At 44.0% G+C, this 23,301-nt stretch overlaps 1 protein-coding gene across 1 annotated transcript in view; it reads right to left on the bottom strand.

Moving 5' to 3' along the window:
* The window catches only part of LOC134908920 (cytochrome P450 2K6-like), a 47,891-nt gene that overhangs the window by 12,220 nt on the left and 12,370 nt on the right, over positions 1-23,301 (bottom strand). Inside the window, exons 4-6 of the mRNA XM_063915167.1 lie at positions 19,205-19,365; positions 12,417-12,593; positions 7,740-7,881 (exon numbers count right to left, since the gene is read on the bottom strand). Coding sequence (XP_063771237.1) covers positions 7,740-7,881; positions 12,417-12,593; positions 19,205-19,365 — 480 coding nt within the window. The remainder of the gene's footprint in view (positions 1-7,739; positions 7,882-12,416; positions 12,594-19,204; positions 19,366-23,301) is intronic.

Below are 23,301 nucleotides of genomic sequence, written 5' to 3'. Positions count from 1 at the left end.
GTACCCCAATGTGAAATCTCCCCCGACCGCCAATCAATGGTGGGATTATGAAAGGCCAGCCAAGGGTGACCCAGAACAACTGGAACTGCTGGGCAATGTGTAAGAAAGAACTCGATTTTCTCGGAATGTAGAGCTCCTACTGTAAGTAGTACAGGGGGTGTACGGAGAGAAATAATCCCATTAGACAGCGGACTCCCATCTAAGCCATGCATGGTGACACACCTACCCAAAGGTAACTGAGGAATGCCTAAGGCCTTAGCCCAAGTTAAATCCATAAAGTTTCCTGCAGCTCCACTGTCAACAAAAGCCGACACAGAAGAACTGAGGCTGCCAAAGGAAACTTTAACTGGGACTAAAAGGGAGTCGTTCGAGGAGATAAGCTGCAGACCTAGGTGAACCCCCTCACAATTCACCTGGTCAAAGCGTTTCCCGACTTGTTCGGACAATTACGAGCAAAATGTCCCTTACCCCCACAGTACAGAAAAAGACCAGAATTTTGCCTTCTGGCTCTTTCTTCAGGAGACAGCCGGGAGAGACCCATCTGCATGGGCTCCTCTACGTCTTCAGGAATGGAATATACACACGGACTTGACCTTACAAGTGCTCCTTTTTCAGCCCTCCGCTCTCTGAGACGACGATCAATCTTAATAGAAAGCTCCATGAGTTTATCGAGAGTCTCAGGAGCGGGGTACTGAAGAAGACTGTCTTTTATAGACTCTGATAAGCCGAGGCGAAACTGACTGCGCAGGGCTGGGTCATTCCAGCCACAGTCGTTCGACCAACGGCGAAACTCTGTACAATAAACCTCCGCAGGATTTCTACCCTGTCTGAGAGCGCGCAACTGACTTTCAGCGGACGCCTCTCTATCAGGGTCATCATACAAGAGCCCTAAAGACTCAAAAAAAGCGTCAACTGACAACAATGCCGGATCCTCTGCTCTTAAACCAAATGCCCAGGTCTGAGGATCCCCCTGGAGCAAAGAAATAATAAACCCGACCCGCTGAGATTCAGTACCCGAGGAAGTCGGTCTTAAACGAAAATAAAGTTTACAGGATTCTTTAAAATTAAGAAACTCTTTTCTATCACCAGAAAAACGGTCAGGCAAATGCATCTTTGGTTCAGGGACTACCCTTGGGGAAGCTCGCAAAAGATCTTCCTGCGACTTCACCCGAAGAGAAAGATCCTGAACCATCTGAGTAAGTTCTTGAATCTGGCTGACTAAGAGCTGACCAGGATTTGGCCCTAAACCTGTTGGATTCATGAGGCCGATAAACTCTCACAAAACTGAATGAGAAAAAATTAAACCCCGTTTAATTTTAAGTTTTGGTATGGCCGGTAATAATGTTATGATTCCAGCACTCTGGTCAGAGGAGATCTTATGGCAAGGACCGGAGCACTGGAACGGAATGCTGGGGAAGGGAGCAGGACAGGAAAATAGCCCCTGGCGCCCTAACTCTGTTGTCTCACCCGTGTTGTCAGAAATCCCCTGCGAGACTATGGTTTCTTGAGCCCTTGGCAGCCGCGTTTGAAGGGCGGATTATGTCTGCCCAACTTCGATGCCCCCCGGTCTTAATGAGAGACAAAGGGAAACCCGAGACAGGGTGATAACAAGAGGCCCTCTAACTAAACAACCAGGCCAGGGGCTAAGCAAACTCAAAACTATAATATGTGCGGAGAAACCGCCAGGGAAAAGGACAACCAAAATATCCACTTGTCCAATTCTCCTACCCGGCACCGCCGAGTACCAGAGAGGACTTGTGGAAGCGGAACCCTCCGCAAATGCTCCAAACACAAAATATAAAAAGGTAAAGCAGCTGAGCCGCAACACACGCCAGAGCCGCAACTCACGAACACCACTGGATATAAAACGGTGATCAGTCAGGACTCCAGGGAACCAAACGACCTCTTGGGATGAGATGACAACTCCCGAATACCGGACTTCTGAGGACTGGAATGACCGGATACAGCAGGACTGGAAACAGACTCTCAGCAAACAAAGGTAGCATGCAGGAAGCTATTACCGGCGTCTGTGAGAAGCCCTGGGAGTGTATTTAACAAGGAGTCCTCCAATCAGCTGCTAAAGGCTGATTAGAATAAATGCCGTGCAGCTGCCTTGCTGCACAGCCAGAGAGCAGGTGAATATCTTAATTTCCTAAAGCCTAGCAACGGGGAACGCGGTCCGCCAGTGGCGTCCCCGTTGCTAAGGTCCGTGCGGCTCAGCGCGCCCGGCATCTAGCGTTGCTAGGGAGCCGGCGGCTGTACGTGCACGGCGTCTCTAGTTGCTAGGCGCCGGGCCGCGCAGACCATCAAGCGGACCCCGGCGCCTAACACATTGAGGGAGATATTGTCTACGGAAAGAACGGAGATGATTGGGCGATAGAAGGGTAAAACAATGAGTACAATTTTGGTCATGTTTAGTTTGAGAAAATTCTGGGACATTCAGGAAGATATGGCTGAAAGGCAAGAAAAGATGAGACAGAATGAAGGCAGTGTGGTCAAAAGAGGATAGGTACTGTATATTTAGTGTCATTAGAGAGTGTAGAAATTATATTGGAAATTGAAGGAGATGATGACGTTTCCAAGGGTAGAAGAGAAGGGTGCCAAGGGTGCCACCCATTGGGTGTTATGTTGGGGGCATGACCATGTGTCACAGCCCCACTGTTTGTCATGCTATAGGCATGTCTAGTATTTAGATTCCATGCATGCATGCTGCTGAACAGGTGGTATATCAGGATTATGCCAAAAAGGATGGACTGTTTTGTTAAAATCAGGCCTGTTGGAAGGTATAGGGTAGGCTGCTTGAAGTTGGAGGGCTGGTACTGTATATGGTATGGGGTAAGGGAGGGGTCAGATTAGAGGAGCTTGGTGAGAGTTTTAGAGAGAGGAGGATAGATGAGGGCATTGAACGTAAAAGAGAGAGATAAAGGCAGTGAAGAGACAACAGGTCTTGGAAGACTGGGATAAGATAACAGTTTGAAAAAAAAATGACTTTTTGGAAAAGGAAAGGGCAGTGCTATAGGAGGATATCATAAATTAGTGGAGAAACTGATGAATGTAATGTATTACGTATTATGTTATTTTCTACTATACTGTACAATCACATCACTCAATATGTTACAGAATCACATCCCTCAGAATCCCTACAAATAATGTGACTATGTATAAGTCCAGACTTACAGGTCAAGAATATCCTGGATCTAATTTCATTCCATTTTCCTCTTTAAAAATGATTGCGATAGTCTATCTATTAGTGATCTTTCTTACTTTCTGCTTGGATTCCACCAAGTTATTTACCGCACCTCTTCCTAGATTTGGCCATTGACCAACAACCTTCGACGGTTAACCACCAATGGTAAATTGTTCTGCAGTCAATACCATCGATGGCACAGAGCCCCACAATTTTTTTTTTCCGACCCCACCTTTGAGTATTAGAGCAGGGATGAAACCCCTGAGTGTTCCCTCATCGATGGTTTCACACATTGGCATTGAGGTTAACCACTGAAGGTATCATCAATGGTGACCGTTGATGGTTAACTCACCGATGGCCATCCCTGCCTCTTCCTACAGTGTATTGGCAACATTTATTGATGTAAATATAGTATTGCTACATAACGTATATGCAGGTATATATGACTCCTTTGCGAACATTCTAAAGATACAGCTTTCTTTCTATACTCTAAATCTTTGGGGGTGATTCAGACCTGATCACTGGGCTGCAAATTTTTGCTGTCCTATATTCGGATAGTCGCTGCCTCCAGAGGGAGTATAAATTCACCGTGCAAGTGTGCGATCCCATGTGTACGCAGAGCTGCAAAAATCCACTTTGTGCAGTCTGTGCGCAGCCCAGGACTTACAGCATGATGAGAAGAGGCTGATTGAGCCGGTGCTGACATCAGACACACACCCTGAAAACACTTGAACATGCCTGCGTTTTTCCTGACACTCCCAATAAACGCTCAGTTACCACCCACAAATGGCTTCCTCCTGTCAATCACCTTGCAAATGACCGTCTGATCAGATTTTTCGCACCATCCCGTCGCTGACCGGTGATGCCATTTGTTGTTGTCCGACGTGTGCGCATTGCAGTGCATATGCATGCGCAGTTACTACCTGATTGCCCACTGTGCAAATAGGCACAACAATGATCAGGTCTGAATCACCCCCTATGTTTCCTTTTTAACGAATTACTGGCCCTTTATTGTATGTTTTTTCATATTGATTTTTTTATTTTTATTTTACTTTTTTATTGTTTATATTTTGGGCAGGAAATGTATCTACTCTCTATTAATATAATAGCATATAGAATATATTACATATTTAATTGATATTAAATATTCACATAATTAATCTTTAGTTACCATGTTATGATTACTATTGCATAAGTAGAGCCTCACCTAAACATTAAATATAAAATCTGTTGTTGGAAACAATCAAATGAGGATTATTTCAGATCGCCAAAATATAAGGTCCCCCTGCGGAAAAGGTTTGGACCTCCTTTAGAATCAAGACGGGAGAGAGAGAATTGGAGAAATGAGAATGATTCCCGTTTTTTAGGGAGCAGATACAACAGACAAACACTAGACAGCCCTCAATGTATGACAACATTTATGGGGTTCCGGAGGTGAATAGATATAAGCTAGTAAAGAAAAGAGGGAGATGGGGAGGTTTGAAAAAGAAAAAAGAAAAAAAAAAAAAGGAAGAAAGCTTTTAAGTCTGTGAGAAAAGGGGAAAGGAGAATACATAGCCATAATGAGGGAGGAGGAGTGAAAGAGGACATTTTAAAGGATACTAAAGCAGTAGGGTGTGTGTTAAAGAAAGGCTTAAAGTTTGTGCCTACTAATACAGCAAAGACATTTGGGGCCAAATGTAATAGAGTGAGAGTTTCAAAAAGTGAGAGATTTGGTAAGGTTTTGCAGTTTTTTTTTAACTGGCAATCATTCACACAGCAAGATCAAACTGCTTTTGCACGTGTAAATGATTGCCATTAAAATAAGCTTAATGGAGTTTACAGGAGAATTATCTCATCACCATCAAGCTCACTGATTAGGGGGGTGATGAACACAGAACGGTATGAGAAAAAGGTGGATTCATGAGTTAAAAACACTGCAGCCGGGAGGGTTAAAGGGCAGTTTTGACTTGAAGTGGTTTTTGGAATAGGTGGTTTTATTGTGTCCCTATTGTGTCCCTTTGAGGAAGATGTAATGTGATGTTTGTTATGATCACCCTTTGAGAGTTCACTCACTGTTGATGTATAGTACTTAATAAGAAAAAAAACTTTAAATTGACTTTTCTCTATAATAGTTAAAGATGTGTTAATGTCATGTACCTTTAAATAACCCTGAATGAGCATGATGGTACATGGGAATGAGCATACCAGAATCATGGGAAGCAGTATAAATGGAATGAACGGACTAAGTCCACCTACAGATAGATCCACGGTTATCTGGGCCTCTTTGCTGTGCCTAGGCACACCATGGTTTATTTACATAACCCCTTCATCTATTGTTCTCAGGTGCAGTACAATACAGAGAGAACAATACAGCAGGGGATTAAGTCATTACAGCAGGGGATTAAGTCCGACTGCCCAGTCTCAGTTATTCCTATTAAAGGTCAAGAGAAATGTGGACCCATCTGTATGCCTTGACAAATACCCAATTAGGGTGCAAACGCGTCGGCGGGTGGACTCGGTCCTAATTTGTTCTGTGTGAAGTGGGGAGGCAGTATTTGGGAGCGGAGAGACCTGGTCGCGCTTGACCGCGGGTAAAGTAAATCCTGCTGTAGAAAGCACCATATAACAATGGCATCCCAAGGATCTAGTGAGCTCCCCTATTAGTACATCTGAATACCAGGAGTAGTACCACTGTAATCTGCTTGCCTGATACATTTATATGCACCCAATGGGAGAGAAAAGTCTTTAAGTATTTTTTTATAATAAACTGTTTTATTTTGGAAGACCTATAGTACCTGTGTTTGGGTTTGTGAACTACCCTAGAAATCCAGAGTGGGTTGAAACATAACTATGCTGATCATTCGTTATGTGGATACAAAGTTGCCTGTATAAAGAACATTTGAAGATTGATTTTACGTGGATGAGAGACAAAAGGCTCTATTGAAAACTAATAGAAACAGAGCTGTGGATTTCTTTTGTATGTTTGGAGATTATAAAATCCAGGGTTGTACTTGCCCACAGGGGTACAGTGGAAAACCCTGGTGGGCCCTACTGCCTGGGGGCCCACCCCTTCCTCTAGGTATCAGGTTCCAGACTGTGCTGTTACTATCTAGTACATTATCATGCATGCACTACAGTATTTAATGTATATACTTATCTAGAGGACCAACTCTTGCAAAATGGTTAGGCAAACCAAGGTGGTGGCTGGGCACACCCCCTCTAGAGACTGGCCACACCCCTAAACATGGGCCCCTACCACTGTATTCCCCCGGTGGGCCCTACATGCCCCTTGTCTGACACTGATAATATCTGATCTATTAGATCAGGGGTGGGGAACTTTTTGGCACTCCAGCTGTTGTTGAACTACACATACCAGCATGCCCTGCTACAGTATTGCTACTTGGCCATGCTAACACAGTTGCAGAGCATGTTGGGATGTGTAGTGCAGCAACAGCAGGAGGGCCACAGGTTCCCCACCCCTGTATTAGATGGTGACAAGTACACCAGAACTTCCCCTCTTTTGTTTGGCATCATAAAACATTTTGCTTTTCAGGGTACCCACAGTAGTGTCCTAGTTTATTTTATGAACTATCATAGTTCCCTAGGTCACATTGTAGGGCTGCCAGTACAGATTATGCCACACAGTACCCCTAATTCACATTATTACACACAGTGTCCCCAGTTAATATTATGCCAAACTATAGTGCCTCCATTTCATATTGTGCCACATTACATTTCTGATTATGTAACATTAAAGTGCCTCCACATTGAAATGAGCAGATTATGACACATTACAGTGGCCTCCAGTTCATATTATATGCAATGAGCAGATTATGACACATTACAGTGGCCTCCAGTTCATATTATGCCATATATTCAGTGCCCCGTACCATTAGAACATCCACTACACAATCTAATCACTGAAAATGTAATGTCACACAATTCAGGCTGTGCAATGGGTCAGACCCAAATGCTTAGCAGGCAAATCTGGGAAATTGGAATGCAACTTTATAACCTGGGTCCAAGCCCCCCTAAGCCTCTGGGCCCCATTGCAATGGCACCCCTTGCACCTACTATAGTTATGTCTCGAAACAGCGGCCACATTGCGCATTCGCGACCAATCATCCCGGAAGGATGCGGTTGCATCATGACTGACCAACGGCTGGCGTCCGGGGGTGGCGACATGGCGTTGATGGGGAGTGGATAAAGAAATGCAGGTGTCTCATGGCCATCCTCCGGGCCAGCCGATTATGTCGCCTGCGTTCCCTGAGATTGGAAACATGGTGGTGGTGCGTTTGCCTCTATTTGAGGTTTTTGCAATGTGATCACAAATGAATTGCGATCTCATCGCGGGGCAGCGCCACACACGCTGGGCGGCCTTAACCTGTGCTGGGCAGCCCTAGCATACAGTATGAGTTTGGTGGTTACAGATTTTGCTAAAATAGGAAAATGTGCGACCAACTCTGAATAACCCCCATAGTCTACAGTTATGTAAGATAATTGGTCAGTCTGATGATGAGTTTGATCTCACAGTGTATGGCTAGCATTACATATAGATTTATTTTCTTACTTTGGATCTCTGGATATTTCATCATAAGCAGGAGGCCCCATCGCAGAGTGGTCGAGGTGGTCTCCATACCAGCAGCAAATAGATCTGCCATAAGTACAGTCAGGTTCTCATTGTGGTAATACAACGTGGATTCTGGCTTCCCCTGTGGAATATGAATAGAACATCATCATTTGCCTCCTGTTTACACTGATTTTAAATGTTTTCTGTAAATTAGAGGATAGAACTGTAATTTTTTGAGGTACTGTACTTGATGTATTTTGAAAAATGCATCTCAAATTTTACATATGAAATTGAAGGAAAAAAACATAATATAGAGCATTTTACATTCACTTATTGATGTACAAAAATACTAAAGAAAGCTATACAGACCTAGTTGTTCCAGAGGTATATTTATTAATGGTCTATTTTATTTTTTATTGATTTCAAATCAGTGAAAATCAGTCATAATCAATGTTTTGTTTCAGTGACTAAAACACATATTTATACCCTTTTCAGACAGAAAACCCAGCAATTACCCGGCAATTCAGTGCCGGGTCGTGTTGCCGGGCTCTGTCTGACCCCCCCCTACCTTTCACACATAGAAGCAAATTTCTGGGTCAAGAATTTCAACCAGGTAAGTTGCGAATCAACACGAGTATTTTGTCTGTTTAAAAGGGTCAACCCAGGTCGAAATTCCAGTGTCTCTAACCCTGGTAAATTCCTGGGTCAAAGTCCTGGGAATTTCAAGTTGGGTTGACCATTTCACACAGAAAAAGGAACCGTGTTTTTAGTGAAATTACCGGGTAGAACTGTTTCACCTGGTAATTTCATTTTCTGTCTGAAAGGGGCTTTACTAACAGATTAATTTTTTATAGAAATTTTTAAGTGTTAGTAAATTTGTGTTTTAGTCCTGGAAACACAGCATCAGTTTAGATCAATTTTCAGCAATAAGAAATAAATAGAAACTATACCGTTTAGAAATTACAAAAAATATATATATTATTAACAGATTATATGGAAGACAATTACAAATGTATTCAAATATTTTACTTCACAAAAAAACCTACACCATTGATTTAGATAGATTTTCAGCAACTCAGATATATATATATATACAGAATGTATGGAAGACAATTAGAATTGTCTTATTAAAAAACATTTGCAATTGTATTAAAACATGTTACTTCACAATAAAAAATGTTAGTTAAATAAATGGAGAATGTTTGTTTACAATGCATACTGTAAATCTAATATAAAAGTCATTAAACATTACCTTTTCTCATAATGTAAGCTTTTAGTTACAGTATTGCTACTGAAGATTAACTTTCTCCCTGCTCTATTGTAACTATGATATACAGTATCTAATTTCTGAAAGATGCGAGTGCACATCTGATTGGCTGACAGTCTCTGACATGGCGGACACCCAGTCATTAACTCACTCTGAAGGGGATACACCTTGGAGAGTGATAAAGTGGAAGGTGATAACTCACCACCCAATCAGCTCCTAACTGACATGTTACAGGCTGTGTTTGAAAAATGGCAGTTGGAGCTGATTGGATGGTACTTTATCCCTCTCCACTTTATCACTCTACAAGGCTTAGTATATCTGCCCCTGAGTCGGGCAGCCAAGAAGCTCCACCCGTCACATGGTTGTTTTTTATAAACCTTACATGAATTACGTAAGGCAGTTAATATAGGGATACCACCACAATCCGGAAACATTTTATTAGTCAGTAGCTTTTATAAAATTAATAGAGAACAGTATTTATATTATTTTACAAAGGGCCCTATTATTTAAAAAAGAAAGGAAGCAAAACCTTTTTTTGAAAATTTGTTATATGGGGCCATCATTTTTTTACTTTTATACAATAATTCCTTTAACCATGCTTGCCAACTATCTGGGAGCAGCCAGGTCAGCTCACCGGGAGGCTCGGGACAAGGAGACAGTCAGGGGGGCATGGAGATGCAAACGCATCATTGCAGCCCTGCCCCCGCTATGCAATGTCCACATTATAGTCATTGCAAAGCAGGGGTGGGACTATGATGAAGTGATTTGGCGCAAGTCGAGTCAATGCCCCGCCCACTTTTTTGTAACACTGCGGGTGGGTGCTTGCGGCTACCTGAGTAAATGGGGGGTGCCACCAAGTTGCAGAAGACTTGCCCCCTTTTTCGGGTGGCCGGGAGTGCCATTCCGGAAGAGTAGGCAAGTATGTCTTTAACACACATTGTCATCATTTAAATATTTAATACTGTACAGAGAGGGAAGGAAAGGGCCCTCGTGATGTAGAATCCATTAATCCTGGCTATTTGACCATTTGAAACTATCTGTCCATCGCTACTGGGTTTCAATCCACCCTCCAAACTACAGCATAGTACATATGGCAATTTAGAGGTGAAAACTGCCAAAGATGGTTTGCTGGTTGAAAACACTGCCAACCTTGCCCTTTAGTAAATTTACCCGATCTATGTAATAAAATTGACTGCTGACATTAAGAAGACCATGCTGACCTTCTTGTGTCAACATTCTGAATGTCAACTTAGCATACCATACACCTCTGACACATGAGTATTTTATTTATGTAATAATAATAATTGTTTTTTTATAACGCTTTTCTCGCACTTGGGCTCATGTTGCTTTACGAGGCTATGCTGCGCACATAATGTGAGACTACAGCAGGAATACCCAGCCCGGTTTTTGCTAGCACCTCTTTGGCATACGGGAAAAACAAGCAAAGTTTTCCTGTCGGGGTAACCGGTGTAATATGACAATATGAGGTTCCATTAGATTCTGCCCCTAGGATGTGTTTGTAAATAGGGTAACCATATCTCTGAGGCTAAACATATATTTTCTTACTTGTGTCTGAAATTTGTGTTGTATTACACTTTTGTGAAATAACACACTTGAACAGTAGGCCTGCATTATTCTTTTAAACATAGATATACGTAACATTTTGTAAAATACAGAATACAGTAAAATTCTGTTTGTGGACTTAGGGCCTGATATAGGGATGTACTCTAATGCATTTAGCGACTGGATCGCTGCAGTCTGAATTACTTTGTGGAGTGCGTGAGAGCAGCGGCCGCACTGCGCATGCGCACCCCGGGAGCCCAGTGAGATGCTATCAGCATCTAACTCGCTGTGATCGCCTCTGCCTGATTGACAGGCAGAGGCAGGAAAGGGGCGGGAGGGGGCGTGCCAACGGCATTAGAACGCCGTTGGCGGGGCACGGACTGGACAACAAAGGCACGTCCGGACTGTTGGGTGGGCGGCCCTCGGCGGCTGCATCACGTCACACGCAGCCACTGCTGCGACCCGGAGTGCGGCGTGTAGCTCCCTGCCAGAGAGCAGGAGCTCCGCAGGCAGGGAGCTACTCACCGGGTACAAAGACATTGCCGCCGTGCGATGCTTTTGTACCTGTGCGGGGCAGACTAGCCCTGTGCTGGGCATCCCGCCGCATGTCAGAGTATACGATCAACTCTGAATTACCCCGTTGGGACGGAGACGTTGTCATCACACCATGTTTTGTGCATGCAGGATTGCAGCTGTAGGAGACACACCCCTGGGTTTTTGCTGCCATTCCCCTTTACCTCCCATAAGCAGCCCCCAACTTTCACTTTGCAAATAAGGGGGGTATTCAATTTGTGCCGATCTTTCCGACAGTCAGAATAGCAGCACTTTTCGACAGTTTTCAGGTCGAATATGTATTCATCCTATTCAATGAAAGTGTTGGCACTTGTCGGAAAACAGGTGGATCAGCGAGTTACTCGCCGATCCCCGTTTTTTGGTGGAAAACGCAGCTGTTTGCCACTGATGCAGATTCGACTTGTAATGGCCAGCATTGAATAGTGGGCCTAATTCAGACCTGATCGCAGCAGCAAATTTGTTAGCAGATGGGCAAAACCATATACACTGCAGGGGGCAGATGTAACATGTGCTGAGAGAGTTAGATTTGGGTGGGTTATATTGTTTCTGTGCAGGGTAAATACTGGCTGCTTTATTTTTACCCTGCAATGTAGATTTCAGTTTGAACACACCCCACCCAAATCTAACTCTCTGCACATGTTACACCTGCCCCCCTGCAGTGAACATGCTGCTACGATCAGGTCTGAATTAGGCCCAGTGATGTGTCGGATCCTCTCCGTCAGAGAGGATCCAACATCAGTTGAATATACCCCTTGATCCTCAATGCGAGTGGTATTGCAAAGATACCTTGGCGCATGAATAGTGCAATAATAATAATGCATGCGCAGTTGCCCGAAAATAGCCATACTGCAAATAACTGCATTGCATTCATCTCTGAATCAGGCCTTAAATGTATGGATTAATGCTTTGACATACAGTTATACTTATGGGTAATTAATGCCAAGTCATGCAAAAATTAACGGGTTGTGGTTGTTTTGCTGGCGGCCGGGATCCCGGCGATCAGCATCCTGTCACCGGGATCCCGGCTGCAGAATGCCGGAGGAGGGGGGGGGGGGCTAGTACAATGAAGCCCCTTGCAGGCTTGGTGGCGAGCTGTGCTGGCTACAGGTTCTATTCCCACTCTACGGGTGTTGTGAACACCCACGAGTGTGAATAATCCCTGGTAGTCGGCATGCCGACTGTCGGGATTTCGAGCGGTCGGTATTGTGACCGCTGGTCTCCTGATCGCCGGTCACATCACTACATCCCAAATTAATGTGTCATTTATACTGTACCTCTAATTGCTTAGCCAGGAACGCATCAATCAGATTCCTCTGGTCAGTCACATCCAGTTCTTCCTTCTGTTTTTTAAAAGTCGCTCTTATAAAGTCATGCAACGTTCTAATGTTTTCAAAAACGGTTTGGTGGACGCCCGGCACCCAGTCCATCACACCGGGAAAGGTATTGTACAGCTTTAAAAGAAAAATGCAATTTTAAGAAAATCTGAAAATGATTATGAAGGGTGAAACCATTTTCCTATCATATATAGCACAGGTTCTCAAACTCGGTCCTCAGGACCCCACACAGTGCATGTTTTGCAGGTAACCCAGCAGGTGCACAGGTGTATTAATTGCTCACTGACACATTTTAAAAGGTCCACAGGTGGAGCAAACTATTTCACTTGCGATTCTGTGAGGAGACCTGCAAAACACGCAGTGTGTGGGGTCTTGAGGACCAAGTTTGAGAACCTACTGTATGTAATATAACGTTGTAAAAGTTACAATACAAAAATAAGATGAGTTGATATAAACAATAGAGAATATAGGGGGACATTTACTAAACAGTGATAAGAGCAGAGAAGCATACCTTCCAACATGACCCTCTCCAGGAGGGACACAATGTTCTGCTTCTGGACTTCTCTTAATGTATGATTGCGATCACCTGTGCTGAAACACCTTTCTTATTCATTACCCTGTTCAGCACAGGTGATGGCAATCATACATTAAGAGAAGTCCAGAAGCAGAACATTGTGTCCCTCCTGGAGAGGGTCATGTTGGGAGGTATGGAGAAGTGAGCCAGTGGAGAAGTTGCCCCATCAACCAATCAGCAGCTCTTTCTCATTTTATAGTATGCAAATTATAGATGTTACTTCAGTGCTGATTGGTTGCCATGGGCAACTTCTCCACTGGTTCACTTCTCCACTCTTATCACTGCTTAGTATATGTCCCGCATAGACCCTCAATCAGCATGGATCGCTATAATACTAAAACGCAAATAAGCTGTTTATTAGAAGACTGCGTGTGCGCAAAAGCCGAATTGAGATCGCCATGCTATCGCAGCCTCAGTGAAAAGACTGCAGAGTGATTGACAGAAAGTGACTGTGCGTGGGTGTTAATATGGCGTTTCTGGGGAGTAGTTGGAGAAACGCAGGCGTGTCATGCCCAATGGTACTTGTTACTGTTAATGGTACTTAGAATTTGCATATGGATCACATCTCTGCAACTTTATCTCTCCACAAGCTTTGATAAATCTCCAAATTAAAGGACTAAGCCTTGGAGAGTGATAAAGTGGATGGACATTTTATGGAAATTAAGTACCAGCTAATCAGCTCCTAACTGCCATGTTACAGGCTGTATTTGAAAAATGACAGGAGCTGATTGGCTGGTACTTTATCTCCATCCACTTTATTACACTCAAAAAATTAGTACATAGACCCCCTAGTCAGCTGGGGGAGATGTATCAAACCTTAAAAAAAGATAAGGTGAAGAAGTTGCCATAGCAACCATTCAGTTACCAACTATTATTTCATAGACTGCGCTAGATAATTGGCTACTTCTCCACTTTCTCTCAGGCTTGAGGCATCTCCCTTTATGTACAATAAGTTAGTTATTTACATTACTTTCTAAGCTCTCACATAAATGTTATGAATCGAGATTCAGTTTTTCTTTGTCAGAGTAAACGCTAGCATCACCTAACCCCATACTTGCCTACCTGACCCTCTCCATGAGGGAGAAAATGCTCTGTTCCTGGACTTTCCTGGTAATGTATGATTGCCATCACCTGTGGTGAGCTAGTTAATTGATAAGAAAGGTGTTTCACCACAGGTGATGGCAATCATACATTACCAGGAAAGTCCAGGAACAGAGCATTTTCTCCCTCATGAAGAGGGTCAGGTAGGCAAGTATGCCTAACCCTCTCTTTCCCAAACGTCCTTACTGTGATCAAACCAGTTAACTAGTGCAAACCCCCCAAAATTAACTGCAGCACCAAATGTAAGTCAATATAAACTTAATGATTTATATGTACAAATAGGAAAAAAAAAGATTTAAATCCATGGGAGGAGATACACAAGTGCACCACCAAGTACTGTATGGTCGCAGCTGTTTTGTAAATCCTTGAAGTTCCTGCTGCAGGGTAAATAATATGAGGTAGAGATGGGGGCCGATTCAATTAGCTGTTGTGTTTATTGCGCAGCTAAAGCTCCAGGTTTAACGCCCAGAGCTATTAAATTATTATACAAATTTCCTATCCGCTAAACCCAAAGCTAACTTGCACTAACCCATATACGGGATACTCCGTGTGTTAAGCCCCAGAGAGTGCACTTAACATGGATTTTTCCTTGCAGCCCCTGAGGTTCAGGTGAATAGTCTACAGTAAGTGTACACTGTTGGGCTTACTGCAAGGGGGTAGTGGAACTTAATTGAATAGACCACTGCTAATTGAACCTCCCCCATAATATGTGAACTCCTATAAGACAGCGCACAGTGTTGTAGTGAAGACAAATCTGTATATTATTAGAAATCTATAATCACACCAATATGGTTATTATACAATGTGTATATACTGTATTTAGCAAATAGAATAAACATACAGAAATGTTCTGCAAAGCTGCATTCCAAGTAGAGATGTGCACCGGAAATTTTTCGGGTTTTGTGTTTTGGTTTTGGATTCGGTTCCGCGGCCGTGTTTTGGATTCGGACGCGTTTTGCCAAAACCTCCCTGAAATTTTTTTGTCGGATTCAGGTGTGTTTTGGATTCGGGTGTTTTTTTACAAACAGCTTAAATCATAGAATTTGGGGGTCATTTTGATCCCATAGTATTATTAACCTCAATAACCATAATTTACACTCATTTTCAGTCTATTCTGAACACCTCACACCTCGCAATATTATTTTTAGTCCTAAAATTTGCACCAAGGTCGCTGGATGGCTAAGCTAAGCAACACAAGTGGCCGACACAAACACCTGGCCCATCTAGGAGTGGCACTGCAGTGTCAGACAGGATGGCACTTCAAAAAAATAGTCCCCAAACAGCACATGATGCAAAGAAAAAAAGAGGTGCACCAAGGTCGCTGTGTGACTAAGCTAAGCAACACAAGTGGCCGACACAAACACCTGGCCCATCTAGGAGTGGCACTGCAGTGTCAGACAGGATGGCACTTAAAAAAAATAGTCCCCAAACAGCACATGATGCAAAGAAAAAAAGAGATGCACCAAGGTCGCTGTGTGACTAAGCTAAGCGACAAAAGTGGCCGACACAAACACCTGGCCCATCTAGGAGTGGCACTGCAGTGTCAGACAGGATGGCAGATTTAAAAAATAGTCCCCAAACAGCACATGATGCAAAGAAAAAAAGAGGTGCAATGAGGTAGCTGTGTGACTAAGCTAAGCGACCCAAGTGGCCGATACAAACACCTGGCCCATCTAGGAGTGGCACTGCAGTTTTCTAGCGAGAGGATGAGTGCTTGCATCCTCATGTGAATCTGAACCACTAGCCATGAACATAGGCCAAGGCCTCAGCCGTTCCTTGCCACTCCGTGTCGTAAATGGCATATTGGCAAGTTTACGCTTCTCATCAGACGCTTTTAATTTTGATTTTTGGGTCATTTAACTGAACTTTTTGTTTTTTGGATTTTACATGCTCTCTACTATGACATTGGGCATCGGCCTTGGCAGAAGACGTTGATGGTATTTCATCGTCTCGGCCATGACTAGTGGCAGCAGCTTCAGCACGAGGTGGAAGTGGATCTTGATCTTTCCCTATTTTAACCTCCACATTTTTGTTCTCCATTTTTTAATGTGTGGAATTATATGCCAGTATCAATAGCAATGGCCTACTACTATATATACTGCGCACAACTGAAATGCACCACAGGTATGGATGGATAGTATACTTGACGACACAGAGGTAGGTAGAGCAGTGGCCTACCGTACCGTACTGCTATATATGCTGGTGGTCACTGTCAGCCAAGTGCAAAACTAAAATGCACCACAGGTATAGAATCTAGAAGGATAGTATACTTGACGACACAGAGGTAGGTAGAGCAGTGGCCTTCCGTACCGTACTGCTATATATACTGGTGGTCACTGTCAGCAAACTGCAAAACTAAAATGCACCACAGGTATAGAATCTAGATGGATAGTATGCTTGACGACACAGAGGTAGGTAGAGCAGTGGCCTACCGTACCGTACTGCTATATATACTGGTGGTCACTGTCAGCAAACTGCAAAACTAAAATGCACCACAGGTATAGAATCTAGATGGATAGTATACTTGACGACACAGAGGTAGGTAGAGCAGTGGCCTTCCGTACCGTACTGCTATATATACTGGTGGTCACTGTCAGCAAACTGCAAAACTAAAATGCACCACAGGTATAGAATCTAGATGGATAGTATACTTGATGACACAGAGGTAGGTAGAACAGTGGCCTCCCGTACCGTACTGCTATATATACTGGTGGTCACTGTCAGCAAACTGCAAAACTAAAATGCACCACAGGTATAGAATCTAGATGGATAGTATACTTGACGACACAGAGGTAGGTAGAGCAGTGGCCTTCCGTACCGTACTGCTATATATACTGGTGGTCACTGTCAGCAAACTGCAAAACTAAAATGCACCACAGGTATAGAATCTAGATGGATAGTATACTTGACGACACAGAGGTAGGTAGAGCAGTGTCCTTCCGTACCGTACTGCTATATATACTGGTGGTCACTGTCAGCAAACTGCAAAACTAAAATGCACCACAGGTATAGAATCTAGATGGATAGTATACTTGATGACACAGAGGTAGGTAGAGCAGTGGCCTTCCGTACCGTACTGCTATATATACTGGTGGTCACTGTCAGCAAACTGCAAAACTAAAATGCACCACAGGTATAGAATCTAGATGGATAGTATACTTGACGACACAGAGGTAGGTAGAGCAGTGGCCTTCCGTACCGTACTGCTATATATACTGGTGGTCACTGTCAGCAAACTGCAAAACTAAAATGCACCACAGGTATAGAATCTAGATGGATAGTATACTTGACGACACAGAGGTAGGTAGAGCAGTGGCCTTCCATACCGTACTGCTATATATACTGGTGGTCACTGTCAGCAAAACTCTGCACTGTACTCCTCCTATATAATACTGCTGGTCCCCAGTCCCCACAACAAAGCAGTGTGAGCACAGATATATGCAGCACACTGAGCACAGATATGGAGCGTTTTTCAGGCAGACAACGTATAATACTGGTGGTCACTGGTCAGCAAAACTCTGCACTGTACTCCTCCTATATAATACTGCTGGTCCCCAGTCCCCACAATAAAGCAGTGTGAGCACAGATATATGCAGCACACTGAGCACAGATATGGAGCGTTTTTCAGGCAGAGAACGGATAAAACTGGTGGTCACTGATCAGCAAAACTCTGCACTGTACTCCTCCTATATAATACAGCTGCTCCCCAGTCCCCACAATTAAGCAATAAGCACAAATATTTGCAGCAACATTAATAAACGGAGAGGACGCCAGCCACATCCTCTCCCTAACATTTCCAATGCACGAGTGAAAATGGCGGCGATGCGCGGCTCCTTATATAGAATCCGAATCTCGCGAGAATCCGACAGCGGGATGATGACGTTCGGGCGTGCTCGGGTTAACCGAGCCATACGGGAGCAGGGCCGTCTTAACGGCAGTGTAGGCCCCTGGGCACAGCAATGCATTGGGCCCCCTACCCATCCTCCAGCGGTAGGGGTGGGGTGTGCTATCAGCGGCAGCTTTGATGTCCCGCGGCCGGTAGAGGGTGTTCTATCTTCCACTCAGCATGTTGGACCTGAAGCAGTAATTTCTACTACTTGCTCCTTTACTGCACAGATGGGGTGGGAGGGAGAACACTAAACTGTAGAAGAGGGCATTGGGCTGAATGAAGGCGCCCTGGTACATGACTTCCAGGGTGGTAGCGGGTGTTTAATACGCAGGGGAGGGGTGGATAGTGGAGTGGGCTTAATATTCATAATTTTCTGGTCGGAGGGCAGCTTGCTTGACTGCAGATATCTCAAGTTCCTGAAAATATATTTTTTTAGCTTTGAATGGGATAAAAAACTAGAGAGTGCTACCTTTCAGAAGGTTCTAGGGACTTGGGGATCAGAGGTTAGGAGCCAGAGCAATCCTCCAATGAATATATAAAACTGTATACCAGGCGTGTGGAGCTGGAGCAGGGACCAGATGCTGGAAGGCGGATATCTCTGGTTCTGGGCACAGTAGAGACAAGCTGCCAGTGTCTAGCAAAAGGGGAGAGTCCTAGCTTTTGGATTATATACTCAGAAAAACTCTGTGTCAGACAGAACCTGAGATATCTGGCTGGGAAAAGCAATTAACAGGCTCAGATGGGGACCACTGCTTTCACGCTTGATATCTCCGGTTCCCCAAGGCCGGTTTTCAAAAATCTGGTACCCCTGGAAAGAGGGGACCCTCAGCTATCAGCCTAAGGCCCTTATACTCCTGGGGCCCTTGGGCAAGAGCCCATTGAGCCCATACGAAAAGACGGCCCTGAGACTCGGGAGAATCCGAGTATGCCTCGGACCCGTGTAAAATGGGTGAAGATCAGGGGGGTTCGGTTTCCCGAGGAACCGAACCCGCTCATCACTAATTCCAAGGTTGTTGTACAGACATGGTAAGCTGAGAAGAGGCTGATTGTGAACTGATTATAATTATCAAGCTTTGAATCCATGCACTAGTCGTCAGGGGAATGTATACGTACAAAGTAGCTAAAGACACCCAAAACTTTGAAAATAATATAAGAATAACTTACCATGACAATAGGTTTTCCCATGAGTTTTATATTGCCATTAATTAGGTACATGAGCTTTAAAATGGTTGGATCATCGTACTCAAATCTGCGATTCAGTAGTATGGATACAATGATATTGGCTACAGCAGTATTAATGATGCTCAAATTATCAAACGGTTTTCCTAGAAATGAATAAATACACAGGTTATCACCAATATTCATTGTGTGTGTGTGTGTGTGTGTGTGTGTGTGTGTGTGTGTGTGTGTGTGTGTGTGTGTGTGTGTGTGATGTTAAACAAATAAACAAATTGTGATCTCACTATAAAAATAATAATTTATTAATTTTGAAAAAAATATTTACAACATTTTACTGTATTGTTACCCTCACCACTATTTATAAGGGGTCATTTTATTCTTACACTCCCATTTATGTTTAACTAAGTTATAATAGCATTGTTGTATTGTTACCCTCACTGTCAGAGTAACAGCCTGATTCAATTGTCATCAAAAATTAACACTCACTGCAGTGTCGGACTGGGGCATGTAGGGCCCACCGGAGAAATGCAGTGGTAGGAAACCCTGTTTAGGGGTGTGGCCAGTGCGCAGAGGGAGTGTGGCCTGCCACCACATTCGTTTGACTAACCAGTATCGTGCAAGGTCTGGGCCCCTTCATAAATATATACAGTCAATTCAGCTGCTGCATGCATGATAATACACCAAATTAATAACAGCAATGCACTGTAGAAAATACACCATAGTCCTGTGCAGTATAAGGTAACATATGTATGTATAATTCAAGTGCACAGTCAGGAACCTGACCCTTAGAGGAGGAGGTGGGCCCCCAGGCAGTGGGGCTCACCGGTGGTTTCCCCTTTACCCCTGTGGGCCAGTCCAAGCCTGACTCACTGAATGCTGACTATGGATGTTACTGTAAGATTGCTTCAATATTTCAGTGCTATGGGGTCTATTTACTAAGCCTTGGACAGATAAAGTATAAACTGGATGGAGATACCAGCCAATCAGCTCCTAACTGACATGTCACAGGCTGTGTTTGAAAAATGACAGGAGCTGGTTGGCTGGTACTTTTTCTCCGTCCACTTTATCTCCGTCCAAGGTTTAGTAAATAGACCCCTTCTCTGAGTCACCTATCCCTTAGGGACAAATTAGTTGACATGTCCCAAAAGAGTATTTTCACATCCACTTTCACTCTCTGACCACCACACATCCTTATACACAGATCAGGTAGAACCTAACTTACATAAAGGAACCCACACAGGGGATGTAGTCCAAATGTCGACATTAGGGTTAGGCTGGAGGGTTAGGGTTAAGCTGCGGAGGAGGACAGAGTTATGCTGAGTGGGCAGGGGGGTTAGAGTTAGACACTAGAGGCAGGGTTGGGGTTAGGGGTAGGGATTAGGGATAGGGTGATAATACCAGAATGCCAGAAGATCAGAGGCCTGAAGTCACGGTCACATGACCAATGGGTCCTGCAGCTATCAAGAGCAGGTAAGTCTCCAGGAATGATATGTCAACATTCTTATATATCGACATTTCGTCAACATGAAGAATGTCAATATGATCGATGTCAACATTATGGGGTATATTTACTAAGGTGCAGGATTTTTTGAAGTGGAGATGTTGCCCATAGCAGCCAATCAGTTGCTAGCCATTATCTTCTTGAAGCAGCTAGTTAAATGTTAAGTAAAATCTTATTGGTTGCTATGGGCAACATCTCCACTTCTAAAAAAAACAGAACTTTAGTAAATATATCCCTGTGACTGTTGACATACAGTATCAAACAACACCCTGCACTCAGTGCTCTATATTCTACATGTAAAAGGGTAAACAATTCTCTGACTAGCCCTGAAATGCATACCATTTTTATTTTAGAGTTGGAAACTTTGTCCTCCTGCAGGCCACACCCACGAATGTCAATATTTGGGGGGCATGTCTGTCTGACACCCACCAATTTTGCATCATGTTGTGGGCCAGCCCAGCACTCAGGCCTCAGCTGGTCTACCCCAACCTACACTCTGCAAAGATTGTACGCTGAGCACATGCACACAATATTGATTCATCACCCAGTCGGCGCTGCTGCTCAATTCCCCAACCTCCCGACCACCCCACTGAGTCGATATAGCTCATGATCAGTTGAGAGAAGAGCAGGAGCACCAACCACATACTAGTGCTGTGGCTGCTGCCATTCATGATGGTCATAAAATTGGTGTCACACGCCAGGGGCAGCGGCCGCCGCGCTTACCCCTGCATGTCTGCTGGTCCGTTTGGCGGCCTCCCCCTTCGGCTGTCCTCGGGTTCCGGCGTCTGGCTGGTGCGGCTCCCGGCGGTTCCCCGGAGCGTGGGCGCCGCCATGACATCCGGCATCACGTGGGCGGGGAGCGGGTGACGTCACTAACCCGCTCTAAAAATCCAGTAGAGGCGGAAGATTCAAAACCAGACGCCGGGCAGAGCCCCGGCGCCTGAGTATCGTCTCTTTTCCTGAAGTGGATGCCAGTGCTCCTGTACGCAGTGTGTCTCCCTGCAGCTGTACTCCAGTGCTTCCAGCATTTCAGGGTGCTTTTCTGCAGCAAAGTTTCCAGTGTTCCCAGCAACTGGTGTGTTCCTCTGCAGTGCCGTCACCAGTGCTCCCTGGATTCAGCATGACCTGCGGGCTGAACAAACTTTAGTGTTTCCAGTCATCAGTGTCTTTCACCATCGCTCACAAGTTCTTCAATCATCAGTGTCTTTAAACATCGCTCACAAATTCTTCAGTGTCTTCCACCATCGCTCACAAGTTCTTCAATCATCAGTGTCTTTAAACATCGCTCACAAATTCTTCAGTGTCTTTCACCATCGCTCACAAGTTCTTCATTCATCAGTGTCTTTAAACATCGCTCACAAATTCTTCAGTGTCTTCCACCATCGCTCACAAGTTCTTCAATCATCAGTGTCTTTAAACATCGCTCACAAAATCTTCAGTGTCTTTCACCATCGCTCACAAGTTCTTCAATCATCAGTGTCTTTAAACATCGCTCACAAATTCTTCAGTGTCTTTCACCATCGCTCACAAGTTCTTCATTCATCAGTGTCTTTAAACATCGCTCACAAGTTCTTCTTTAGCCTTGGACACAGCCCATAAGTTCCCTTTCTTTTATGTGTCACTGTATTGCTCCCTTCCCATAATAAAGTTCTTCAGCATTTTACACCAAGCCTAACTGTCAGAGTCCTGTATGAGGAAAACCTATATCCGGCCATCTCTGCTCCGACCCAGCTGTGGTTCCTCTTCCCGACCATCGGAAGAACCCCCGAGTTCACAACACTCCCAACCCAAGTCAGTGACAATTGGTATGTAGTACTTCAACATCGACTAAAGCCGGTGCTCAATGGCATAGAGCATTTAAACATGGCACCTGACATCAAAACAATACTTTACAATGCTGAACAAAAAAATATAAAATTGACAAAACTGGAATCCATCATTACAGAAGTCTCTGTACTTTATTGCATTGGGTGGCAAAGGTCTTCCTCATAGAGGGCTAGATGTACTAAGCCTCGAAAAAGTGATAAAGTGGAGAGTGATAAACTAGCAACCAATCAGCTCTTAACTGTCATTTTTCAAACAAGGCCTCAGACATGGCAGTTAGGAGCTGATTGGCTGGTACTTTATCTCCATCCACTTTATCACTTTTAAGGCTTAGTACATCTGGAATAGAGTCTGTTGTTGATTTTTGTGAACATTTTTGTTAGTCATTTCTTACATTTCATTAGTTGCTACGTACTGTACTTCAAATGGTTTAGGTGGCTTGCATAAAACAGAGAGTATTCTCAAGTGTGCTGGAGTAAGGTGCGTTCCCCCTCCTCTCCATAAGTTATAGCTCTTTGTGTAGATTTTGATGGCTTGTTGCTGTTCCTCTATTCGCTGAAGCATATAAAGGGTGCAATTCCACATGGTCACTACTACTTGCTTCATTTGGTGGCATGGCAAATGTCCAGATATTTTTGGGCCACAAACCACAACTCCTGCATGTCCTGGTCATTTAAAAAAAAAAAAAATCTGGACCACCGAATTTATTTTGTGGGCAATACATGGAACAATTTAAAATTCATCCAGTTGTAATGCT

The sequence above is a fragment of the Pseudophryne corroboree genome, chromosome 4 (genome assembly GCF_028390025.1).
Source record: "Pseudophryne corroboree isolate aPseCor3 chromosome 4, aPseCor3.hap2, whole genome shotgun sequence".
Lineage (NCBI taxonomy): Eukaryota > Metazoa > Chordata > Amphibia > Anura > Myobatrachidae > Pseudophryne > Pseudophryne corroboree.
The sequence above is the reverse complement of the archived record's forward strand: the minus strand, read 5'-3'. Positions and strand labels throughout refer to the sequence as shown.